Raw genomic sequence first — 18,284 nt, 5'->3', positions numbered from 1 at the left:
CGCGTACAGAAGGCCGAGATTGTTGACCGTGTTGAGCGTCGACGTGTGCTCCGCGCCGTATGCCTTCTCCTTCCCACGCAGCGCTCGCAAATACAAGTCCCGCACCACATCGGACGCCTCCCACTCGTCAAGAAATGATGCGATTGAATGGCAATCCTCTGCTCTGCTTTCGCTCATCGTCCACGTCCCTACTCTGCGCCCTACTGTTCTCGCGTGTGACACCAGTCGTAATCTCTCATCCTTCGTCGCACTCGTAGGCATCCCCTTGGCGAAAGATACCACTACCTGCAAAGCCCTCCCGAGCAGCTCTTGCCTCGCCTCGGCCGACTCGATGTTATGCAGACACCATGTATGCAACACCGGATGGATGAAATGTCGCGCGTCTTCTGCCCCTACAGACAACAACGAGTAATGCTTCAGGCTGCCGATTGCATGCCTGAGAGAGGCCTCCGTCATACGGGAGAACGCGTCGTCGATAGGATGATCGAGTGAGACGGCACTCGGATCATCCGATCTAGACGATAGCAGTTCCGGCCACACGTCGCTGTGGTGGAGAAATGCCCACTGGTCGAGCAGGCGCGCCGCAAGCGCATCGACATTCTGCACCTGTGTGTAGGACATCTTCCATGTGGTAAGCACACTTCGCTCCGCGTACTCCTGCAGGGGGAACTGGTCTTGGCGCTGCATGAGATCCGCCCATGTTTCGTCGTATTCTCGGATGTACGCCGCTACTGTTATGCCCGTCATATTTAGATAGGATCCAGCCTGCACGAGCGCAAGCGGAAGACCGCCCAGCTTCAGGAGTAAGGCCTCAATGTCTACTCGTGTCGTTAGTTCAACTTCAGGTTTAAACAAGCATGCTCATATCGGCGCTTACCGTCCACTGGTCTGCCCGCTCGAGACTCGATCATCTTTCTTGCTAGACCGTCATCAACGCTCCCCAGAGCGAGACTCGCCCCCGGTCGTTGCAGTCGCGCAAGCCGTGTCGTGATGATGGTATTCCCGTGGTCGGCCGAAGGAAGAAATTCGTGATAATTGTACGCCTGGTCGTCTTGCACCACGCTCTGCCATTCTCGGTCCACATTGTCAATCACAATCAACCAGTTCTCGTTACCCGCGCGCGAGAGCCATTGGAGAAAGCTGTCGCTGAGCCGTGTCAGTTCGGCGGGATCTCCCCCAACTGCCGGCGACACCTGTCCGTCCAGCAGTCGCAGCGCTGCAGCACTCATTGACTGTCGGAGCGCATTTTTTGACGATCCGTCCAGCCAGAACACCGCTGTGAACCACTCTCGCTGCGTCCGCACAAACTCCGCACACAGCTGCGTCTTGCCCGTGCCGCCCATGCCATGCACCACGAAGATCCGCCGCCGTTGAGACGGAGCGGTCGATCGAAAAAAGGCTGTCAGCTGGCCCATATCTGCCTCTCGTGGCACGAAGTGGTCTGCTAGCGGAATGCCCCTCAGGCTGAACGGAACGCGATATTGATCATGCGCTGTGCCTGCCACTGACTTGCCCTTCTTAGTGTACTGCAAAAGCTGGTCTGATCACATTTCCATCAACGCTTACATCGTTGGGCGAGAATCTTTGGTCCCTCTTGTACCATTCCCTGGACCACTCGAACCAACGTCTTGAAATCTTCCTGCCTTGGGCTGTAGAACTTGTTGATTGCAAAATGATCACACGCTCGAGAATACTTCTCCACTGACTCGCTAACATCAAGTGTCCCTGAGCTCTCAGTTACCCAGACAGTGTCGAACGAGGCCTGTCGCAATTAGTCAGTTAGGAAAGACAGGATGACGGTTTCCGATTAGTTACCTCCTTGTCAACTACAGCAGCAAAGTTGGTGGATTTCTGCTCATAGAAACAAGCTACCTTTGGTCGTGGCCCTTGCCTCGCAATACGTAGGTATTGATCAACGAGACTTGCAAGCGATTCCTCCCCAGCCCGAGAAAATCTAAGCGCACTTTCCAAGACCTTGTCTTGTCCGTATTTCTGCTGTGCCAACTGCACAACCTTCTCTTGCGAAAGTTTTTCCGAGCCTCTAAATGGTGTTCCGAAGAAAATCAGACCGACGGTGGAGTCGTAAATGTCTTGCCATCGAGAGCGCTCTATGTGTGAATCGTGCAGAACCTAGTGGTGTCAGAGCAGTCTCGGTCTGGTGACCAAGGTACTTGACTTACCTGAAGCACGACGAGTCCACCGAAACAATGCGAGATAAAGATCAGGGGTCTTCGAGGGCACTCCTACCAATCATCAATTTCTGCTAGTGGGTCAAGAACAGCAGAGTAAATCCCACCTTTCTCTCGGCTAGAAGCTGTTCCAGCAGGCGTTGGCTGACAATTCTTGGTGCTGTATTGATGTTGTTCTCACCAAACCATGCAGACTCGTAGCCATATCTCAGAATCCGTGCATGTGCGACAACATTGGGTAGCATATTGTCGTCTCGTAGCCAGTCGATATAGCTCTCGGGATCACTTTTGTCTGCTCCGGCATCGCGGAGCTGGCACCACGTGTCGGCCGGGTGTGCCCCACGACCGTGTATTGCGACAATGCTGTCAGCGGTCAGCGTGTTTATTCACGGGAGCAGTGCAGCTGGTCTCGCGTACTCCACCGCATCCTCGTGGTCGTCACTGTTGTCTACGAGTACGTGTAACCCGGTATCATCTTCGGTGATAGTTCGAGGCATAGCGGGGTAGAATGAGTGCGAATAGAAACAATCGTGTAGTCCGAGGACGTCCAGGGTTTGTAAAGGCGACAGCAAACAGCGCAAGAGGGGCATAAGGAAATAGCGGGCTGTAAAGGATTTCGGCCATGGAAGCGTGCTCAGCCTTGCAAGCCACAACAGCATTTATTGGCTACAAAGCTCACCGGTCGCTGTCCCCCGGGAGGGCGATAAGGCACGGCTGTTGTGTGGGCATCCCACTTGGGCAAGCGCGTGCAGACATGTCACAGAAATTGCAGAATGATTTTGGCCGGGTCCGTGCGTCGGCCGCGCAAGGGTTTTCTGTTCTTTCCTCCCCAACGCTGAGATAAGTCACAGTCGCCGACCGACACACCGCTCTGTTGAATGTCCAGCTTTAAGGAACACAATTGCGCAATGAATGCTTCTGCAAGAGATGATTCGTAGGCCAGGACAGCTGACAAATGCCTCTGATCCCATGTGGCGACGTCACCTCAGGAAGGTTGTCGCTGCTCCAATTGTCGCTTGACCCACCTCAAGGGACACAGCCTCCTCGCCTGGCTATGCGCCCTCGCGCCCTCTCACTAGCCGCCCTGAAGGTGTAGCCGCCAGCACTTCTCATTCAAAATGCATCTCATCGCCGAATGACTAGATAAATAAATTTCCTTCTCCAAACATCTCTCTTGCCTGGCCCTGCAGCATGGATTGTACAACCCCACGATCTGACGGCCAGGAAGACCTAGCTGCTTTCTGGACAAGTTTCCCTCAAGATGAGATTCGCGCCATTGCGCTCCACACATCAGGAATGCTGCATGGAAATACCCCACGCGCATTTTATCACGCGCGACATGAATACAGGTCCCTGAGGTTGGATGATATCCTATATCCCAAGGGTGATAGTTTGGTGCTCTCGGGTGCGATAGTAGTCGTGGAGAACATCAATCTGCCCTGGATTGCGGGTCTTACCAAATCATGGCACGTTTCGCCTTCCTTTTTTTCTAAACACGCCTCCAACCCAGCAGGTTCTTCTCCATGGCATACAATCTTTGGCACGTCCGTCATGAAGAGGAAGAGACCTGCCCTTGCAGAGGTCCCTCCAGGGCTCTTAGCGAGTTCACGGTGGGACAAAGCGCATTACTGGCATGTCGACGGGATTTCTGGGACAGACCAACCAGGTGGTACAGCACAATCCAGCCAGAGCAATCAGCGCATCATACAGCGACTGTCAGTCCATAGCAATGAACACGGTCAGCAGTCCTCCACTCGGATGTCATTCTGGAGATGCAGTGACAGGCTGGGGTCTTTTTGCAAGTATCCAGAGACCGATATCGGGCCACGTCGCCTACTAATACTATGTCTCAAGGTCTAATTCTCGTCGATGCGCCAGCTACAGAGGCGCCCAGCACGGCCTCGTCATCCTCCCTACCAAGATTTCATCTACGCTTCCCAGTGTCCAACAACCGAGGCGGTCTCGTCCTGCCACAGCTGCTTGATACGGCCGAGCGTTCGCTCTTTGAATGCCTGCGAAGATTCTTGTCCCATGCATGGCACTTTGACATTCTGCTCGTAGACGGGACCCACACCATCGCCCCTGAAACTTTCCTCTATCTTCTAGTAACTTCCACGTGGGAGACAAATCTACAGAATCTTACCAGAGACATCAAACGCATCAGTTTCGAAGAGGTCCGGAAGCCTAATGCTGCGATCAATGATGTACTTCATGATCGACGCAAGGACCTCATATTCCTTCGCGAACAGGTCGCCCTGGGAAAGTCTTGGATACCACGGTCAGTCGCAGAACAACTTCAGGCAATTCAAGCAGCGGCAGAAAAGCAACAGATACACGTCGGATTCCCCCACGAAAGACTAGGAGATGTTCTGGTGCAAGCCCAGTCTCTTGAGAGATTCCTTATGGACTCGTTCAGCCTCCTAATCAGCTCGACAATTGTGCTACAGGCAACACTTAGTACTGAGCAAGCCGTGCGCGGGCAGAAGCTCACACAACTGGCATTCCTATACATACCTTTGTCTTTTGTGACAGGCGTCTTTGGAATGAATGTAAGAGAGATCAACGGGTCGCCTCTGTCCATTTGGGTGCCAGTAGTGGTACTGGGTGTCACGTTGGTGCTTACAGCCGCGATCTTCACGAGCCACGGGTGGTGGGAAAGAAGATTCGTCAGGAGGATATAGATGGAACTGTTTCATCTGATTTTGATAAGGAAGATTTCAATGCGACGTATAAGGTGACACGTGAAGCAACAGCATTCCGAAGAAAGCAAGAAAGCCTGAATACGTAGATCATGAGGACTACAATCTCTTCATCAATATGTGCGCGCCTGAGGCGCTCAAAATGGTACAGATCCTGCAAGGCCCGGCGCTTAGTCGTGTTACTGCAATAAGGTCACAAAGGACAGAGGCCTTCGGCTCGCAGCACATGCCAAGGCGACCGGAGCGAGGGCGGCACTGTCGCGTCCAGACGAAGAGCAGCAAACCAGAGAATGTCACCAGATTGCATTACTTCTAAGTGGCTGGGAGAAGTCTCAAGAGGTCGAGAATCTGTATGTGCGGGCGCTGCGCGGGTGCGAGAAGCTGTCATGGCTCTCGCCGGCTCGCATAGAATCTGTGAAAGAATCCTTATCATCTTTGCGTCAACGACTACACCAGCTTCATAACGAGCAAGGAAGCGAGAGCATCATACAGATAGAGGGCAACGTGATGCCGTTAGTAAACTCTACGAGTAGACGAGTAGAGGGTTGCAGAGAGTCCCAAAGCATTCAGTAGATTGATGCGTAAGATGTGGAAACGCTCGTAGCTTAAGTAACCTTATGAATTGAAGTTCTTTATGGAGTAAATTCTCATGTCAATCGAAGATGATGTTCCTAAATAAACTTGAATTGATCATTCTTGTATCGCGTTGTTATCATCTCCACGAGGACTGTCGGTGATTAGACAATCCACAAGAACTAACTGTACAGACGAAACAACTGACGCTGTAGACCACAGTGGTTTTAGAGCCCTCGGTGTGGACAGGTGTGCTAAGGCAGATTACGGAGGCGCATAGCATAGTTCTTCGAGAGTTCTCGGCTGGCGGCATGACTCGACAATTGAGGTTCGAAAACGATACCATGAACGCCCACGGCGGCAGCGCTCGGGATCGCGCAACCTTCGTCTCGTGAAGATAATACCGAAGGTAGCCGTAGAGCTACTTCTGAGCGATCGATAGAGGCTGATGAATATGTAAATGGATTTGTATTGTGCCTGTATGAAGCGATCGATCGGTCAGGTCGGATTTCGCACAAGGACGGAATCGATGACAGCGTCTGCAAGATGAACCCAAGTTGGATGTAGAGCGGTCGACAGGAAGCTGGCATTCCGGTCTATACCCCAGATATGTTGGCGCGCATTGACACAGCTGTTGCAGAATATTATAGATGAAAGTGTTCAATGCTGGCTCGTTACGCAGGGTGGCTCGCGACGCCGGGAGGGACGTTAGTCTCTTTTGTTGGACGACTTCTACTGCACACACGACCGCGGACGACGATGGCGTGGCGTGGAGATGGAACTTAGTATGTGGTCTCAGATCTGGAAACGCTGGTCGGAGAGATCGTGAGAGGTGGCGTACATTCGAGCGTTGCCCTGGATTCGCTTCTTGAGAGCCCGGTCAAGCCCCTTTCTTACTCGCTGCCAACACACTCGAAGCCTGCGTCGGCGAGGAGAAGTACCGTCATCATCACGGATCCGATCCTCGTTCTGCACTTGTTTGGCAATGACGAGCTCCGTGTTTGACCCCTGCGGTTCTTGTCCGGCAAACGGTGTTGCGGTCATGCTCGGCATTTGTGGACCAGAACTGAGATCTTCCATCTTCTCGTGAGTTTGCTGCCGGTCGGCTGGCTTGATATCTTCGTCTTGCGCCTCGATGCAGATGCCGGGCTCCTGCTCAGTGTCTCGCACGGCCGGACCGCCCATGGCCTCCAATTCGGGCTCAACAATTCTGTCGTCAGAGGAGAGGAATGTCTGTGTTTCCTGAGCATGCTCGTCGGGGATCGACCCGGCACTTGCGGATGGCGCTTCTTTACCGCGAGTGGACTCAGCGGCTGAGCTGTTGCTGACATGCATTTCATGTAGCATGCGCTGGATATATTCCAAGTTTGCGGTGACGGTCTCAGTATCAGGATGCTCCTCACCAAATACCCTTTTGTAACCATCGGCTGCCTGCTCTTGCAAGAGCAGGGCCTCAGGGTATCGGTCCTGCTCCATGTATGTCGATGCCAGGTTATGCATGCTTAGCAGTGTGCTCGGATGTTCTATCCCGAGCACGGTCTTCTCAGTCTTGAGTACCTCCACTCGTAGCTGCTCCGCCTCGCTCCAGCGCTCTTGCCTCTGGTAGGTGTAGGCAAGGTTGTTCATAGCGGTCAGTGTCGTAGGGTGTTCTGCTCCCAGTATCTGCCTTGCAAGGGCAACTACGCGCAACTCTAGTACTTCAGCCTCACTATGGCGTCCCAGGGCCGAATAAATGCTCGCCGAATTGATCATGGTCTTGATCATACCCGGGTGGCTTGCTCCGAGGGTCGCCATCTTTGTTTCGAGCAAAATCCGTTGTAGCTGCTCTGCCTCATCATATTTCCCCTGCTTCGTATATGCCACAACCAAATTGCTCATGCTGGTGAGTGTACTAGGATGCTCTGCCCCGAGCGTTGTCTTCCTTTTGTCTAGCACTTGTGAATGTATCTCCTCCGCTTCGCTGTATCGGCCTTGATATGAACGTGTCGTCGCGAGATTGCTTTTATATACAAGCGTGCTTGGGTGATCTGCACCGTGAATTGCCCCTGACACACGTATGCCGGGTACCGCAAGCTGTTCCGCTTCGAGCCAACGCCCTTGCAGCCGGTAACTCGCCGCTAGATTGAAGGTCGTTGATATCGTGGTGGGGTGATTTGCCCCGAGCATCGTCCTGTAAGCATCTAAAGCCTGCTCCTCCAGCTGCGCCGCCTCTTTGAGTCGCCCCAGAGCTGAGTATACTGATGCAAGGTTACCCATGCTCCTTATCGTATCACGATGCTTCATCCCAAGACTGGCCTGCCTTTTCTCGATGACTTTTTTGTGCAGCTGCTCTGCACGGCCCCACTGTCCTTGGTCGTAATATGTGGTAGCTAAAAGAGACAGTGCGATGAGCGTATCAGGGTGTTCAGGGCCGTTCACTGCTTTGCTGAGCTCTAGAGCTTCCATTTCAAGCATTTCAGCCTCGCTAAAATGCCCTTGTTTCCAGTGTGCTCCGGATACCATGAGCATAGCAAGAATTGTGGACTCATGCGCCTTCCCGTGCTGGGATGATCTGGCCATCATCGACGCTATCGCCATTGATTCACATGTTGGGTAATCGCCTTGCTCGTATGCAAAATACGCCGAATAGTACATGATGTGCGACCATTTAAGAATTGTTGCTGTGTTTTGAGGCTGCTGTGTTAATGCATGTTTGGCATGCGGGAACAGCAGGCGATATCTTGGCCAGTCCTCGAAATCCCCAGTCGGAAAAATGGCGCTAAATCGACTTAAGAAATGAGTGTGAGCATGGTTGACCATCGTCCGATCCTCCAGCCAAGCTTGTGTTGCATCTTGAATAAGCCTATGCATCTCCCATGTTTCCGTGTTGTTTGTCTCGCTAATGAAAGAGAAGCTGCGGAGCTTGACGATGTCTTCCTCGAAGCTCGCAGCATTTCCCGGGTGTCCATCTTTACCGTCGATACGGATCAGCAACTCTGGAATGGCGAGTCGGTCGCAGAAGCTCATGAACGAAAGCAGATCGGCTGCAGAGCGGTGATTTTCATTGACGTACTCGAAGGAGATCTGCCACGTCAGGAATACCGAGTTAGTCGCGTACTTGTCTCGGTTCGGCAGCGGCATTTCATATCGCAGAAGGCTTGTCCGCGACTTACGACTCTCTTCCATTTCTTCGCGATATTTCTGGACCGACCAGCGCGAACCTCGTGCTCGGATGTATGAAGCTGCTTGTGAGATGGCGAGCGGCATGAAGTCTAGAGAGGATACTAGTTCCTTAATCTCATCCTCCCATCGCCCAAGCTTACTTGTCATGAGTAAACTAGCTTCACTCTCACTCATGGGAGTGATGGAAACGATATCATCTTCGAAAACTAGTCTCAATGCTTCGTCCTTGCTCCGTGTTGTGATGATCATCGAGCCGTGGTCGCTCACGGGAAAATACTCAATTCGCTGTCTATCGTGTTGCGCTTCGCTAGCCATTGGAGGCGGCTCGAGAAGAAAGCCGGCATCGTCCGCATTATCAAGTACGATCAGCCAGCTTCCATTGTTCTCATTTTCGAGCCATCGTTGGAAGAGTTTCAGATGATTTGCTTTAGGGTCTTCGTGCCCAGGGAGCCTGAGCCTATCTGCGATTTCGTGCACGCTCTGATCGAAACGCGCTGCATTACTAGCATGAATCCACAGCACCCATGTCTCTGGGCTTTGTTGTCGTAAGTCTCGTGCATACTCAATCGCAAGTTGAGATTTCCTCCTTCGCGTTAGTTTGCATATCATCTCAAGAGGCTGTAAAATTGTTCTCACCCAATACCCCCGAGCCCTACCAATGCAGCTCTGCCTGCTGGCACATCTAGTTTGGCACGCATTTGATTCGTTGGATCGACACGGTCGACGAAGTTCGGGTCCCGTCGAAATGGTACGTTCGAAAATGGCTTGATCGCTGTGGACGTCGATTTCGACTTGCCAGCTTTCTTGAGTAAGCGCTCTCGAGTCGCCTCTTTGCCATCCCCGTATCGAATGGTCATCCGAACATCTAAGATGCCTAGGAGGCAATATGAAAGATCTTCCTCGCGTGTCGTCTGTCGACCTACCATCCACTGCATCCGTTCATCGATGCTCATAGCATGGCTGTTGCTATAGTCCTGTAGTATGTTCTCCGATATCTGAGTGATGGCAGCGATGCGGTTGTTCAACGATGAGCCAATTTGCAGAGGAGTCCCTTGTCGCCCTGTTTCGCTCGATCCTTTGTGCCCAATAATCTGCCAGTCCTGTGTAAGGAAGATTACAATGGTCGGTGCCAGCAATTCTTGTAAGGTCCAACCTCGCCGAAACCAGTCACTCGCTTCGAAGAGAGAATGGTCGTTCACTGAAGGAATGTCCTGCAAGTATGCAAGGCAGACTTCAGCTTCGCGATACCAGCGGAACATCGAATTAATAGCCTCTGTCAATTCTGAACTGCTCTTCTGATCTATGCAGCAGGTATCAATCCAGACCCACTCTAAGTCAGGGATGTGAGTTTTCACATAGTCCGCAAATCCTTTGACCTTCTGAAAACCATAGCCGTTGAAATCCTTCTTTTCCTGTACGTCAGCCAGCATCGCCTCGAGCTCTGCCCGCCATCTGTGTGAAGCGATAGCATATTTAGGGATGTTTGGTGGATAAAACACCTGAAAATTCAGCTTTTCCACGTGCAAAAGACGCATGTTTCACGTCATTGGCGAAATTGATGCGCACATGGTGGAATGTCACGGTTGAGGGTGCAGCACGCGTCGCCCGGTAACGAGTTGAGAGCTCATGAGTTCATATCTACGAGCCTGGGCTCATGAAGGCGGCTCAGGGTTTTCTCGCTTCATGCATGTGGCGAGGCTGTGCAGCTTCACATGTACATTCATCTCCGTACTCACCAACGCATACAGCGCGCAGTCGAGCCGAAGCCCAAAGCATCGAAGAGCGTCTCGCATCCGGAATATGACAAGTTTCCATCTCTTCACCAATTGGGAGAGTGAGGTCTGCCATTGTTCCATCTGCTGATGGATAGAATTCAAAACTCTTGTGATTTTTGGATATTGCAGACGCAAGAGTCTATTTTACACGATGGACGGGCATTTTCTGGGATTCTCGTCAATTGCGGCCCGTCACTCCCGAGGTCGGCTGCGTATGGCCGTTGAAAGCCGATGTCGTCTAACGTCATGTACTGTAGATAGTACAACTGTACTAAGTTCAACATCCATATCAGTGCCGGAGCTCAAACAATGATCATTTGATATCTCGTTATCCACTGTTTCACTAAGATGTGTTGAAACGGAACTAAGCCTTGAAAGCTTCTCACCAGAGCTATGATCACACAAATTCCTCCCTTTCCATCATGGCAACTTCTTCAGTGACGCTGATCGACGTTCTGAACATATCACTCCTTCTTGGGCAGATTGCACCGTACCTTCCTGCCAAGAGCCTAATTGATCTATCAAGCACATCAAGACAGTTTCGGGGACTGATTGCAAATTCACCTGAGTCATGGCGATATCTCAATCTCACGACAGTGAGCTGTTCTCCGGCAGCAACAACATCGACGGCACAGACGACCGACGAGGACATGACCGAGGACGATTACTACGCCGGACCTTTACGAGGAATCTTCTCGAAGCTTCATGATCAATCAATCCTTCGAAATGTGCACACGTTGGTACTCGACAGCATGAGTGTACCCGCAGATTTGATTCGTGAGATCGTGGCCGAAGACCGCTTCAATGTCCGCATTTTGAGCGTTCGCGAAGCTAAACATTTGAACATGTCCAAATTGAATCAGCTTTTACGCTATATTGTTCGGCCGACTCGAGCAGAGGGTACCCCAAAATTGAAAGCGCTCTACGTGTTTGGGGCACGTTCGGCTCGAATGGTGACTGCCCGTGTTACTCCTCGTGAAGGCTTTCTGGGAGTCATGAGCTCAGCAGGGGCGCAAATTGGTGCAGAGCATTCTCGTGAAGTTTCGAAGACCACGGGGCTAAGAATCGCGCACGAAGAAGATCTGTGGTATGGCGACACTGGACGGGTTCTCAAGCGACCGCTTTCGGATTGGCCCGAGACGCTTCAAGTCTGCAAAGGTCTGATTCAATTCGACGCAGTGTTGTGTAGAGGTCCGCGACACGACATCACGAAAGTCGAGAGCAAAGATTTCCTACAACCTACCATCGCCACTGTTGCACTCAGTCCACATGGATGCGAGACGTGCCAATCCTGTCCCGAGGGTCCTGCAGTGTTCGGCAAAAGTGACAATACTGCTTTCCCTCTTCTCGGACCTGCACCTCTACACTCGTCTAACGTCCGTGCTGCGATCCGACCAATTCCTGGTGGGAGAGGCAACTTTCCTAAGATGATTCTGCGCTGCGAAGATTGTCTTCGCGATCGTTGGTGCGAGCAGTGCAACCACTTCTGGTGCGAAGATTGCTACTCTTTACCGAATACACGGAGTATTTCAATCTCCACTTTCGACCAACAATCTCCGAACACCACTGATGGAACAAATTCAGCCGAAACGCAGCTTCCAGGTCAAACCACAAAGGTATTCTCCCGCCTCTGTGTTGAAAACTGCCTTGTTATGGAAATGATGAGTGGCGCCGGGAGCAATGGCATGTGGGGTTGAACGCATACAACATGTTTGGGAAGAAACGCCACACTGACTGGTTAATCTGTTCACTTGCTGAACACAGAACGTTCATCTACACTGCTACGGCTGCGGTCGATCCTGTAACCAGTGTGGGCCGAAGACGATCAGACAGTGTAGCCGCTGTCGGAGCGAGTTTTGTCGCTCTCACGATGAGGGTTGTTCAGCAGAAAAGGTATGTGTCTCGATCACTCCTCGTCATGTTTTGATCGCTTTGTGTCTCCAGCATCGGAGTTGACATATTTTGGTAGTGCGGCTGGTGCACGCAGACAGGTCGACGAACAAGGGAGCTCTTTTGAGTTTCTGGCCTAAGCAGCCGGCGAAGCTTCCTCTGCGGGACGCTTCCAAATAGCTATCGACGTTCATCTGAAGTTCAGATCAGGCCGCGCCGCAAAGATCATGCTTCAGGTCGAGAAGCAGGTCTGATCATCGGTGTTGTTATCAGATCCGAAAAGATCATCTCCGCGTGGAAATGATCAAGATCCATGCAATAGGCAGATGGTGGCGTGGAAAGAGGTGATGAGATCGAGTGGGGGTTCGCAACAGAATTACCTACAGTTTTTGCCCTGGACGTGCTGTAGATCCGTGCGGGCGGGCGGGAAAATCCCCACGAGGAGGGGCGCCATGGGTCAGGGCGGGAATTGCGTCAACCAAAACGTGGGTGGACAGCAGCAACAGCACGAGACAAACGCCCACATCATCTCGAAAGGAGCAACGACAGCCACGGCGCTATTTTATTGTTGTGCCAGCTCTTTTGACGGCCGAGGAAGTCGACGTTGCTGGAGAAAAAAAGATTTCACGTGGCAATTGTCATCGATCAACCAGTATAACCTATTTGAGATGAATGCAATAACGATTTCTCTGTTTGTTCTGTTTATGAATGACTACCTATCTTAACATAAAAATCATGCATAAGTTTCTCTCGACAAATTGGAAGATCTAGATATGGCCGTCAATTTATTGTCGTGATAATGGCGATGACTATAACTTTTATGGTTCATCGAGCAGATGCGGGACGCTGACAACAAATCCGGGTTCCCGCCACTCGTGTCTCCCTCAAAGAATAATGCTTTCTCCTTTTTCAATTAACCACCCCAGGAGGTACACACCGCGCCCCGAAAGTTTCATAATGCAAATGGATATCAATGTCTTCTCTTACCTCCCTTCCTTCTCTTGATCATAAGGGGAACTCTAGTTCTTCTTGACGCCGTCGACGCACACAATGATCGCTGTCAGCGACGTCGCCGCGCCGTAATACCTTGTGGCGACGATCGGAGTGACCAACTTGAGGATCTCGTCCTCTTCGACATCGATGCGAGGGTAGAGCAGAGATCTTAGGGCGTCGGTGCTGCGGAGGAGGATCAACGAACCAGGACGCATGTTCTTCGCAACGCTGATGAGCAAGTCACGCTTCTCCTGGGCAGTGTCACCGATCAGGGCGGCGAAGTGGACAATGTCGCAGGACTGTAGCTCCTCGGATAATGTGGCAACGTCGGCCTGTGTGTGGGAGATGTTCTTGAAGCCGCAGCGTGAGACGATCGCACTGCCCAGCTTGATCGCCTCAGGGTTGCGGTCGACGTTGACGAGTTGGACGTCCGGACCCAGGCGCTCAGCGAAGCACAATGATGAGAAAGGAGTGGGACCGGAGCCGAGGAAAGCCATCTTCTTGACTGGAGGCAACTGAAGCTCGCCGAGGGCGGTGTCGATGGTGTTGGCCTCCATGCGGGCCAGTTGACGGTATTGGTCGATGTATGGGAAGGAGTTGTAGATCTGGAACGCCGCGGCGGGAGAGCTACCGGCTAGAATTTGGTGTGCAAAGTCTCGCTCCAGCATGTACTCGCCCAGACCCCAGGTCTTCCACAGAGGCAGTACGATGGCGGTGATTCGTGGGTCGTTGAGGATGGTCTCCTCTTCAGTGAGGGTGGTCTTGGTGATGGTGACCAAGTCGAAGAGTTGGTTGAAGAGACCGGCATTGTCTGGGTTGGGCTCGAGGGAAGGAAGGTTGGAGATGGCTTCGAAGAGGGCGAGCACGCCGAGGATGATGCGCTCGGTTCGGCTCTCGTGAGTGGGAAGCTCGAGGGCCTTTCGGCTCACTGTGCCGGTGACGGCATCAGTGGTGTTGGAGTTGTCATGCTTGACGAGGTATTGGATAGGAGCTTCAGAGGAGGTCGACATGATTGCTGATAGAGGAATATGACGAATGATCGATCCTTAGCAGTGCTCTTGAGGGATATGTCGAAGCTGTCGATGTATATTTCTTCTATACGAGTAATGGATATCTCCGAATGATCATCCACGAAAACCAGTTCTCAAAAATCAAGAGGAAGCTAGATAGTAGAGTTCCAAGAAAGTCCAAGATGGCGCCCTCCAGGTCTTTATGAACCATTCCCACTCTCCTCGTGACAATACACTACTCGGATTCAACCCGATGGGATCGATGTCATTAACGTAAGGGCACCACCACGACCCGCATCCATCTTGCCAACGCAACAGCAACAGCAACAGCAACAGTAGCATCGGCGGCGACACCGGCACAGGGCCATTGCCGAAGACAAAGTCCCCTCCACGTTGCCTCCACGCATAAATTTTCTTTCCTATGCTCGTCCGGGTCGCTGTGTGGTGGTGGTGGTGGAGCTAGAGAACGTGAGAACCACTCGAGGAAACATGTCCAGCACCGTTACTTTCTCCATGCAGCAAAGGTCGAGGTCATAGTGGTGGTGGGTGGGAGGAAACGGGTGGTTTAGTGGTGTTTAGTTGGGGTGATTTACGCATAATGTCAGCCTGAGTCCTTGCTGGAAGCGTCCTAGTCGTTGCGACCTTGATGAAGTTCGTCTCCACATTATCCCGCGCCAGGAAGCCAATTCGGCGCGCTGTGTAACGACCTCAAAGTCTTGGAACGATCGTTTTGGGAGGACCCTGCTTGGTGTGTTCTTCCGCTAAGGTAAGTACCCGATGCATAGCAGAACACGATTTCCTCCTCCAGCATGAATAGATTTTTATCATTATTCATGAGAAGGCAAGCGACTTACAACCATGACTACAGTACCATACATGGTAGGTGTCAGGGCCGGTCCAGCGAGGCAAGGCGGACTGCTACGGGCTATTTGGCGCCCATGAATTATCCCTAAGGTTTTACAATTCCAAGGTTTGCACCCATGCAGACGCTGCATCGTTTCAAGACAAGTGCATGATACTTTTTTCGCACGTCACATCCCAAAAGCACCTCCAAGATTCTCCTCTTCCTTGCGGCATCAGGCGTGGACAGTCAGATGCCCTGAGCGTTTCGACGCACAAATGGCGCAACTGTACAGATCTTGTACCTCGGAAGGAGCAAATACAACATGCCATATATTTGCCGTAGCATCGCTGAGCGCTCGACACGGGATGGTCGTCCGATTCGGACACGGGATGAGTCTCACCGACAGGTAACAGTATCATCAGACGACGCAAGACCTTCATTGATGGAGTGGTCGCTGTTGCAAAAACATTGCCTTCCATGACGCCGAGGTCGTCATCACGCGGGCTGGCATTGATGATCTCTCGACAATGCAGCATGAAGCCTAGTTCTGAAGTAGTCCGCCGCTCGGTCCACAACAAACTCGCTTACGCCGGAATACCAAGATGACCTGCAGTGGTAGGATCCATGATGTTTGTATCTCGAGAATTCAGGCGCTCTTCATATAGAGCCACCTCGGGGTGGCGGCGGTCCATCAAGGTGAAATTTCTCCAGAAAATTCGCGGGAACAACGCACGACACTAGACAACAAGGACGAGACTAGTTTCCAGCGATAAAGAGACAATCCATCGCAGTTCTGCTTCCTCCGCCAAGGAAAATTTCTCCTGCAAAATGACTGAGGTTTGCGTCTCAACAACAGCAACTCGTTGACGACGCTTCCACTTGCTGAAAAAGTCCTTGCACAACTTGACCTCGGATAGACACTCAGCGGACCTCCTTCCTTCCACGGATGTCGTGGGGAGAATGTGGGATTTTGCCTTGTGAGGTCGATGCGGTCAGCCCCAGCGTGGGTGCCTCCACCCAGAAACCCTGACCTGGTGATATGGTCATCACTATTACACGAAATTTGATTTGTCTCTACGCAAGAGACAAGACTCGGGAACACAGCGAGATGGGACCAAACCCCCAAAAGGTAATGTAAGATTGTATACCGCCGATGTCATGCCTCGTTTCATTACGTATCGGAGCAAGGCGGCCGATCGGGCCATTCGAAAGAGAGGTCATGGTAAGCAAAGAGAATTTTTCAATTTCGCCACACCAGATCAGGTACATACGTTACATGTTACATGTTGTTATGGAAGGCAAAGCGACAGCCCGAACCTCTATTTTTCAGCAAGTGCAGCGATCGTGCCAGCAGCAGCCAAGCATTGCTGATCACGCTGCACTACAATTTTCTCATATTGGATCCTCAACCGCTCCGAAGACATGAGCATGCTCTCCCGGCTATCATTAGACAGGAGCACGACCGTCTCGAGCCAGAGCCATTTATCCTCGTCGCCGCCATACATAGCCGCGGGCTTGACCATCGCGGCGTGGCGGACGACATTCGAAGTCAGCGTAGAGTCAAGCGCCGTCATGGGGTTGTGAGCTTCATCAATGTACGGCTTGCCGATATGGCTGATGTCCAAGCCGGGGAAGAGCGACTGCACGTACTGGGCGCTCACATCAACAAAATAGGTGTCGAGCATAACATAGCAGCCCTCGTCGACGAAACGCTGGGCGCATTGTTGGAAACGCTCCCATTCGCCGACCGCCGCCAGGAGCTGCAGACTCCAGAAATCCACACCGGAAGTCAGCAATGTAGCTGAAGCGCTCATCAAGCCAGGGCAGCGCGCATTGACTTCGAGCAAGAAAGTCGACGACGGCTCCGTGGGGCTGACAGGCACGGGTTGCAGATCGAGCATCGCTTCGCTGCCGGCCAGAGGTGCATACTGCACAGTGGAATCCCGCACGCGGGCCTCGCAGTGAAACACGCCACTGTGGAAACCTTGGCGCAGGACGCTCTCCTTGACCGAAGCGATCAGCTCGGCCTGTTCATTGGCCGGTAGGATCGATGGCGTGATGGCTTGCGACTCGGCGAAGGTGGCCATAGGCGAGGTCGAATCCAGGTCAGCGGTGCTTGGCGGTTCGTCGACGACCTCGCTGAAGAGCAGCTCGCCGTTCAGCAGGACGATGTTGACGTCACATTCGGGTCCTTCGCAATATCTCTCGATGACAATGGCGTCGCCTGCGCGCCAGGCAGAGAAGGTCTTGGAGACGTTCGCAAGGAGTTCGGACTCGTTGTTGGATTTGAAAACGCAGGTGCTCATGCTGCCGTGGGCTGGCTTGGAGATGAGCGGGTAGTCCCGGATTGGACTGTTTCTCAAGTGCATGTGTAGGTCGGTCATGCTGCGGATCTCGAAACTGGTTCCGATCGGTTTCTCAAGATCTCTGGTAAGTTGTTTGCTCGTTGAAATGGTGTAAGCCTCGGGCGAAGAAGTGGGAAGACCCAGTGCCGAAGCCGCTTTGGCCACTGCTGTGAGGTACTTATCCGCACCCGGCACCAGGCCGTGAATGTTGTCGATATTACCCTTGAGAGCAGCGACGAGCCGACTTGGCAGACCACGGTCGGTAGTGATGTCAAGTGAAATGAAGCCTGCGACCAACGACTTCCACTCTGCAACCACCTGCGGGTCCAGCCACCACTGCCCTGAACTGATGATGACTATATCAAGACCAAGGCCAAGAGCCATCTGCCATTTACCGCGCGTGGCCGAGAGAGACAAGTGGTCAATGATGTAGAAAACTCGACGTCGACTCAGAGCGCATGGTGAGATCCAGGTGCATTGCAACCTGTTGTGGATTTGTGACTCCAGAACCTTCAGTTGGTCTCCAGAGATGTCTGCATCGATTGAGGCTCCTCCGATGGCCAGCGGGAGTAGACATAGAAGGTTGGATTCGAGATCTTGATGTCCGCAATCGGCATTGATTCTGTCGTTGAATTCAACGAAGCTCACTATTTGTGTGACAGCCTTAACACCGGCCAGGCGCTTGGCCAGGAAGCCAGCGTCGGCCATGTATCCATCTGAAGTCGGCACGACGAGCACAGCAATTGCGCTGTCTTTATTCTTCAACGAGGATGCGACTGATTGCAGAAAATCTGTGATCACAGG

The 18,284-nt window shown here is 52.3% G+C and overlaps 9 protein-coding genes across 9 annotated transcripts in view; 2 read left to right on the top strand and 7 right to left on the bottom strand.

The window, feature by feature from the left end:
• Window positions 1-1,870, bottom strand: part of K489DRAFT_125754 (uncharacterized protein) — a 3,790-nt gene extending 1,920 nt beyond the window's left edge. Inside the window, exons 1-3 of the mRNA XM_033599003.1 lie at window positions 1,816-1,870; window positions 878-1,762; window positions 4-818 (exon numbers count right to left, since the gene is read on the bottom strand). Coding sequence (XP_033463840.1) covers window positions 4-818; window positions 878-1,415 — 1,353 coding nt within the window. The 5' untranslated portion in view covers window positions 1,416-1,762; window positions 1,816-1,870. The remainder of the gene's footprint in view (window positions 1-3; window positions 819-877; window positions 1,763-1,815) is intronic.
• K489DRAFT_351602 (uncharacterized protein) lies at window positions 1,498-2,686 on the bottom strand (the record flags this gene model as incomplete). The annotated part of the gene is made up of 6 exons (XM_033602448.1): window positions 1,498-1,504; window positions 1,567-1,762; window positions 1,816-2,130; window positions 2,181-2,243; window positions 2,297-2,552; window positions 2,607-2,686. Coding segments are annotated over 6 exons (915 nt in total), but the record flags the coding sequence as incomplete, so codon positions are not given.
• A 1,087-nt stretch (window positions 2,687-3,773) lies between these two features.
• On the top strand, window positions 3,774-4,975 carry K489DRAFT_125641 (uncharacterized protein). Its single transcript, XM_033599002.1, has one exon. It carries the CDS (start codon window positions 4,034-4,036, stop codon window positions 4,868-4,870), a length of 837 nt encoding a protein of 278 aa, XP_033463838.1. The 5' UTR covers window positions 3,774-4,033; the 3' UTR covers window positions 4,871-4,975.
• A 516-nt stretch (window positions 4,976-5,491) lies between these two features.
• Window positions 5,492-6,153, bottom strand: K489DRAFT_125639 (uncharacterized protein). The gene is made up of 2 exons (XM_033599001.1): window positions 5,670-6,153; window positions 5,492-5,615 (listed from the first exon to the last, which is right to left on the bottom strand). The coding sequence occupies exon 1, from the start codon at window positions 6,049-6,051 to the stop codon at window positions 5,716-5,718; it is 336 nt and encodes a 111-aa protein (XP_033463837.1). The 5' UTR covers window positions 6,052-6,153; the 3' UTR covers window positions 5,492-5,615; window positions 5,670-5,715.
• Window positions 6,154-6,823: 670 nt separating this feature from the next.
• Window positions 6,824-9,480, bottom strand: K489DRAFT_313559 (TPR-like protein; the record flags this gene model as incomplete). Its single annotated transcript, XM_033600946.1, has 2 exons — window positions 6,824-9,206; window positions 9,260-9,480. Coding segments are annotated over 2 exons (2,604 nt in total), but the record flags the coding sequence as incomplete, so codon positions are not given.
• Window positions 9,448-10,158, bottom strand: K489DRAFT_306907 (uncharacterized protein; the record flags this gene model as incomplete). Its single annotated transcript, XM_033600572.1, has 1 exon — window positions 9,448-10,158. A coding segment is annotated over one exon (711 nt), but the record flags the coding sequence as incomplete, so codon positions are not given.
• A 656-nt stretch (window positions 10,159-10,814) lies between these two features.
• K489DRAFT_311835 (uncharacterized protein) lies at window positions 10,815-12,095 on the top strand (the record flags this gene model as incomplete). Its single annotated transcript, XM_033600811.1, has 1 exon — window positions 10,815-12,095. A coding segment is annotated over one exon (1,281 nt), but the record flags the coding sequence as incomplete, so codon positions are not given.
• A 1,212-nt stretch (window positions 12,096-13,307) lies between these two features.
• Window positions 13,308-14,291, bottom strand: K489DRAFT_367974 (nicotianamine synthase; the record flags this gene model as incomplete). The annotated part of the gene is made up of 1 exon (XM_033602907.1): window positions 13,308-14,291. One exon carries the CDS (start codon window positions 14,289-14,291, stop codon window positions 13,308-13,310), a length of 984 nt encoding a protein of 327 aa, XP_033463833.1.
• A 2,277-nt stretch (window positions 14,292-16,568) lies between these two features.
• Window positions 16,569-18,230, bottom strand: K489DRAFT_297716 (uncharacterized protein; the record flags this gene model as incomplete). The annotated part of the gene is made up of 1 exon (XM_033600339.1): window positions 16,569-18,230. A coding segment is annotated over one exon (1,662 nt), but the record flags the coding sequence as incomplete, so codon positions are not given.
• Window positions 18,231-18,284: the final 54 nt, after the last annotated feature.

This window comes from Dissoconium aciculare (assembly GCF_010015565.1).
Source record: "Dissoconium aciculare CBS 342.82 unplaced genomic scaffold K489scaffold_2, whole genome shotgun sequence".
Classification (NCBI taxonomy): domain Eukaryota; kingdom Fungi; phylum Ascomycota; class Dothideomycetes; order Mycosphaerellales; family Dissoconiaceae; genus Dissoconium; species Dissoconium aciculare.
The sequence above is the reverse complement of the archived record's forward strand: the minus strand, read 5'-3'. Positions and strand labels throughout refer to the sequence as shown.

Bases quoted from the DNA above. Each gene is read 5' to 3' on its own strand.
- K489DRAFT_125641 (XM_033599002.1), top strand. From the start codon at position 4,034: ATGTCTCAAGGTCTAATTCTCGTCGATGCGCCAGCTACAGAGGCGCCC.
- K489DRAFT_125639 (XM_033599001.1), bottom strand. From the start codon at position 6,051: ATGCCAGCTTCCTGTCGACCGCTCTACATCCAACTTGGGTTCATCTTG.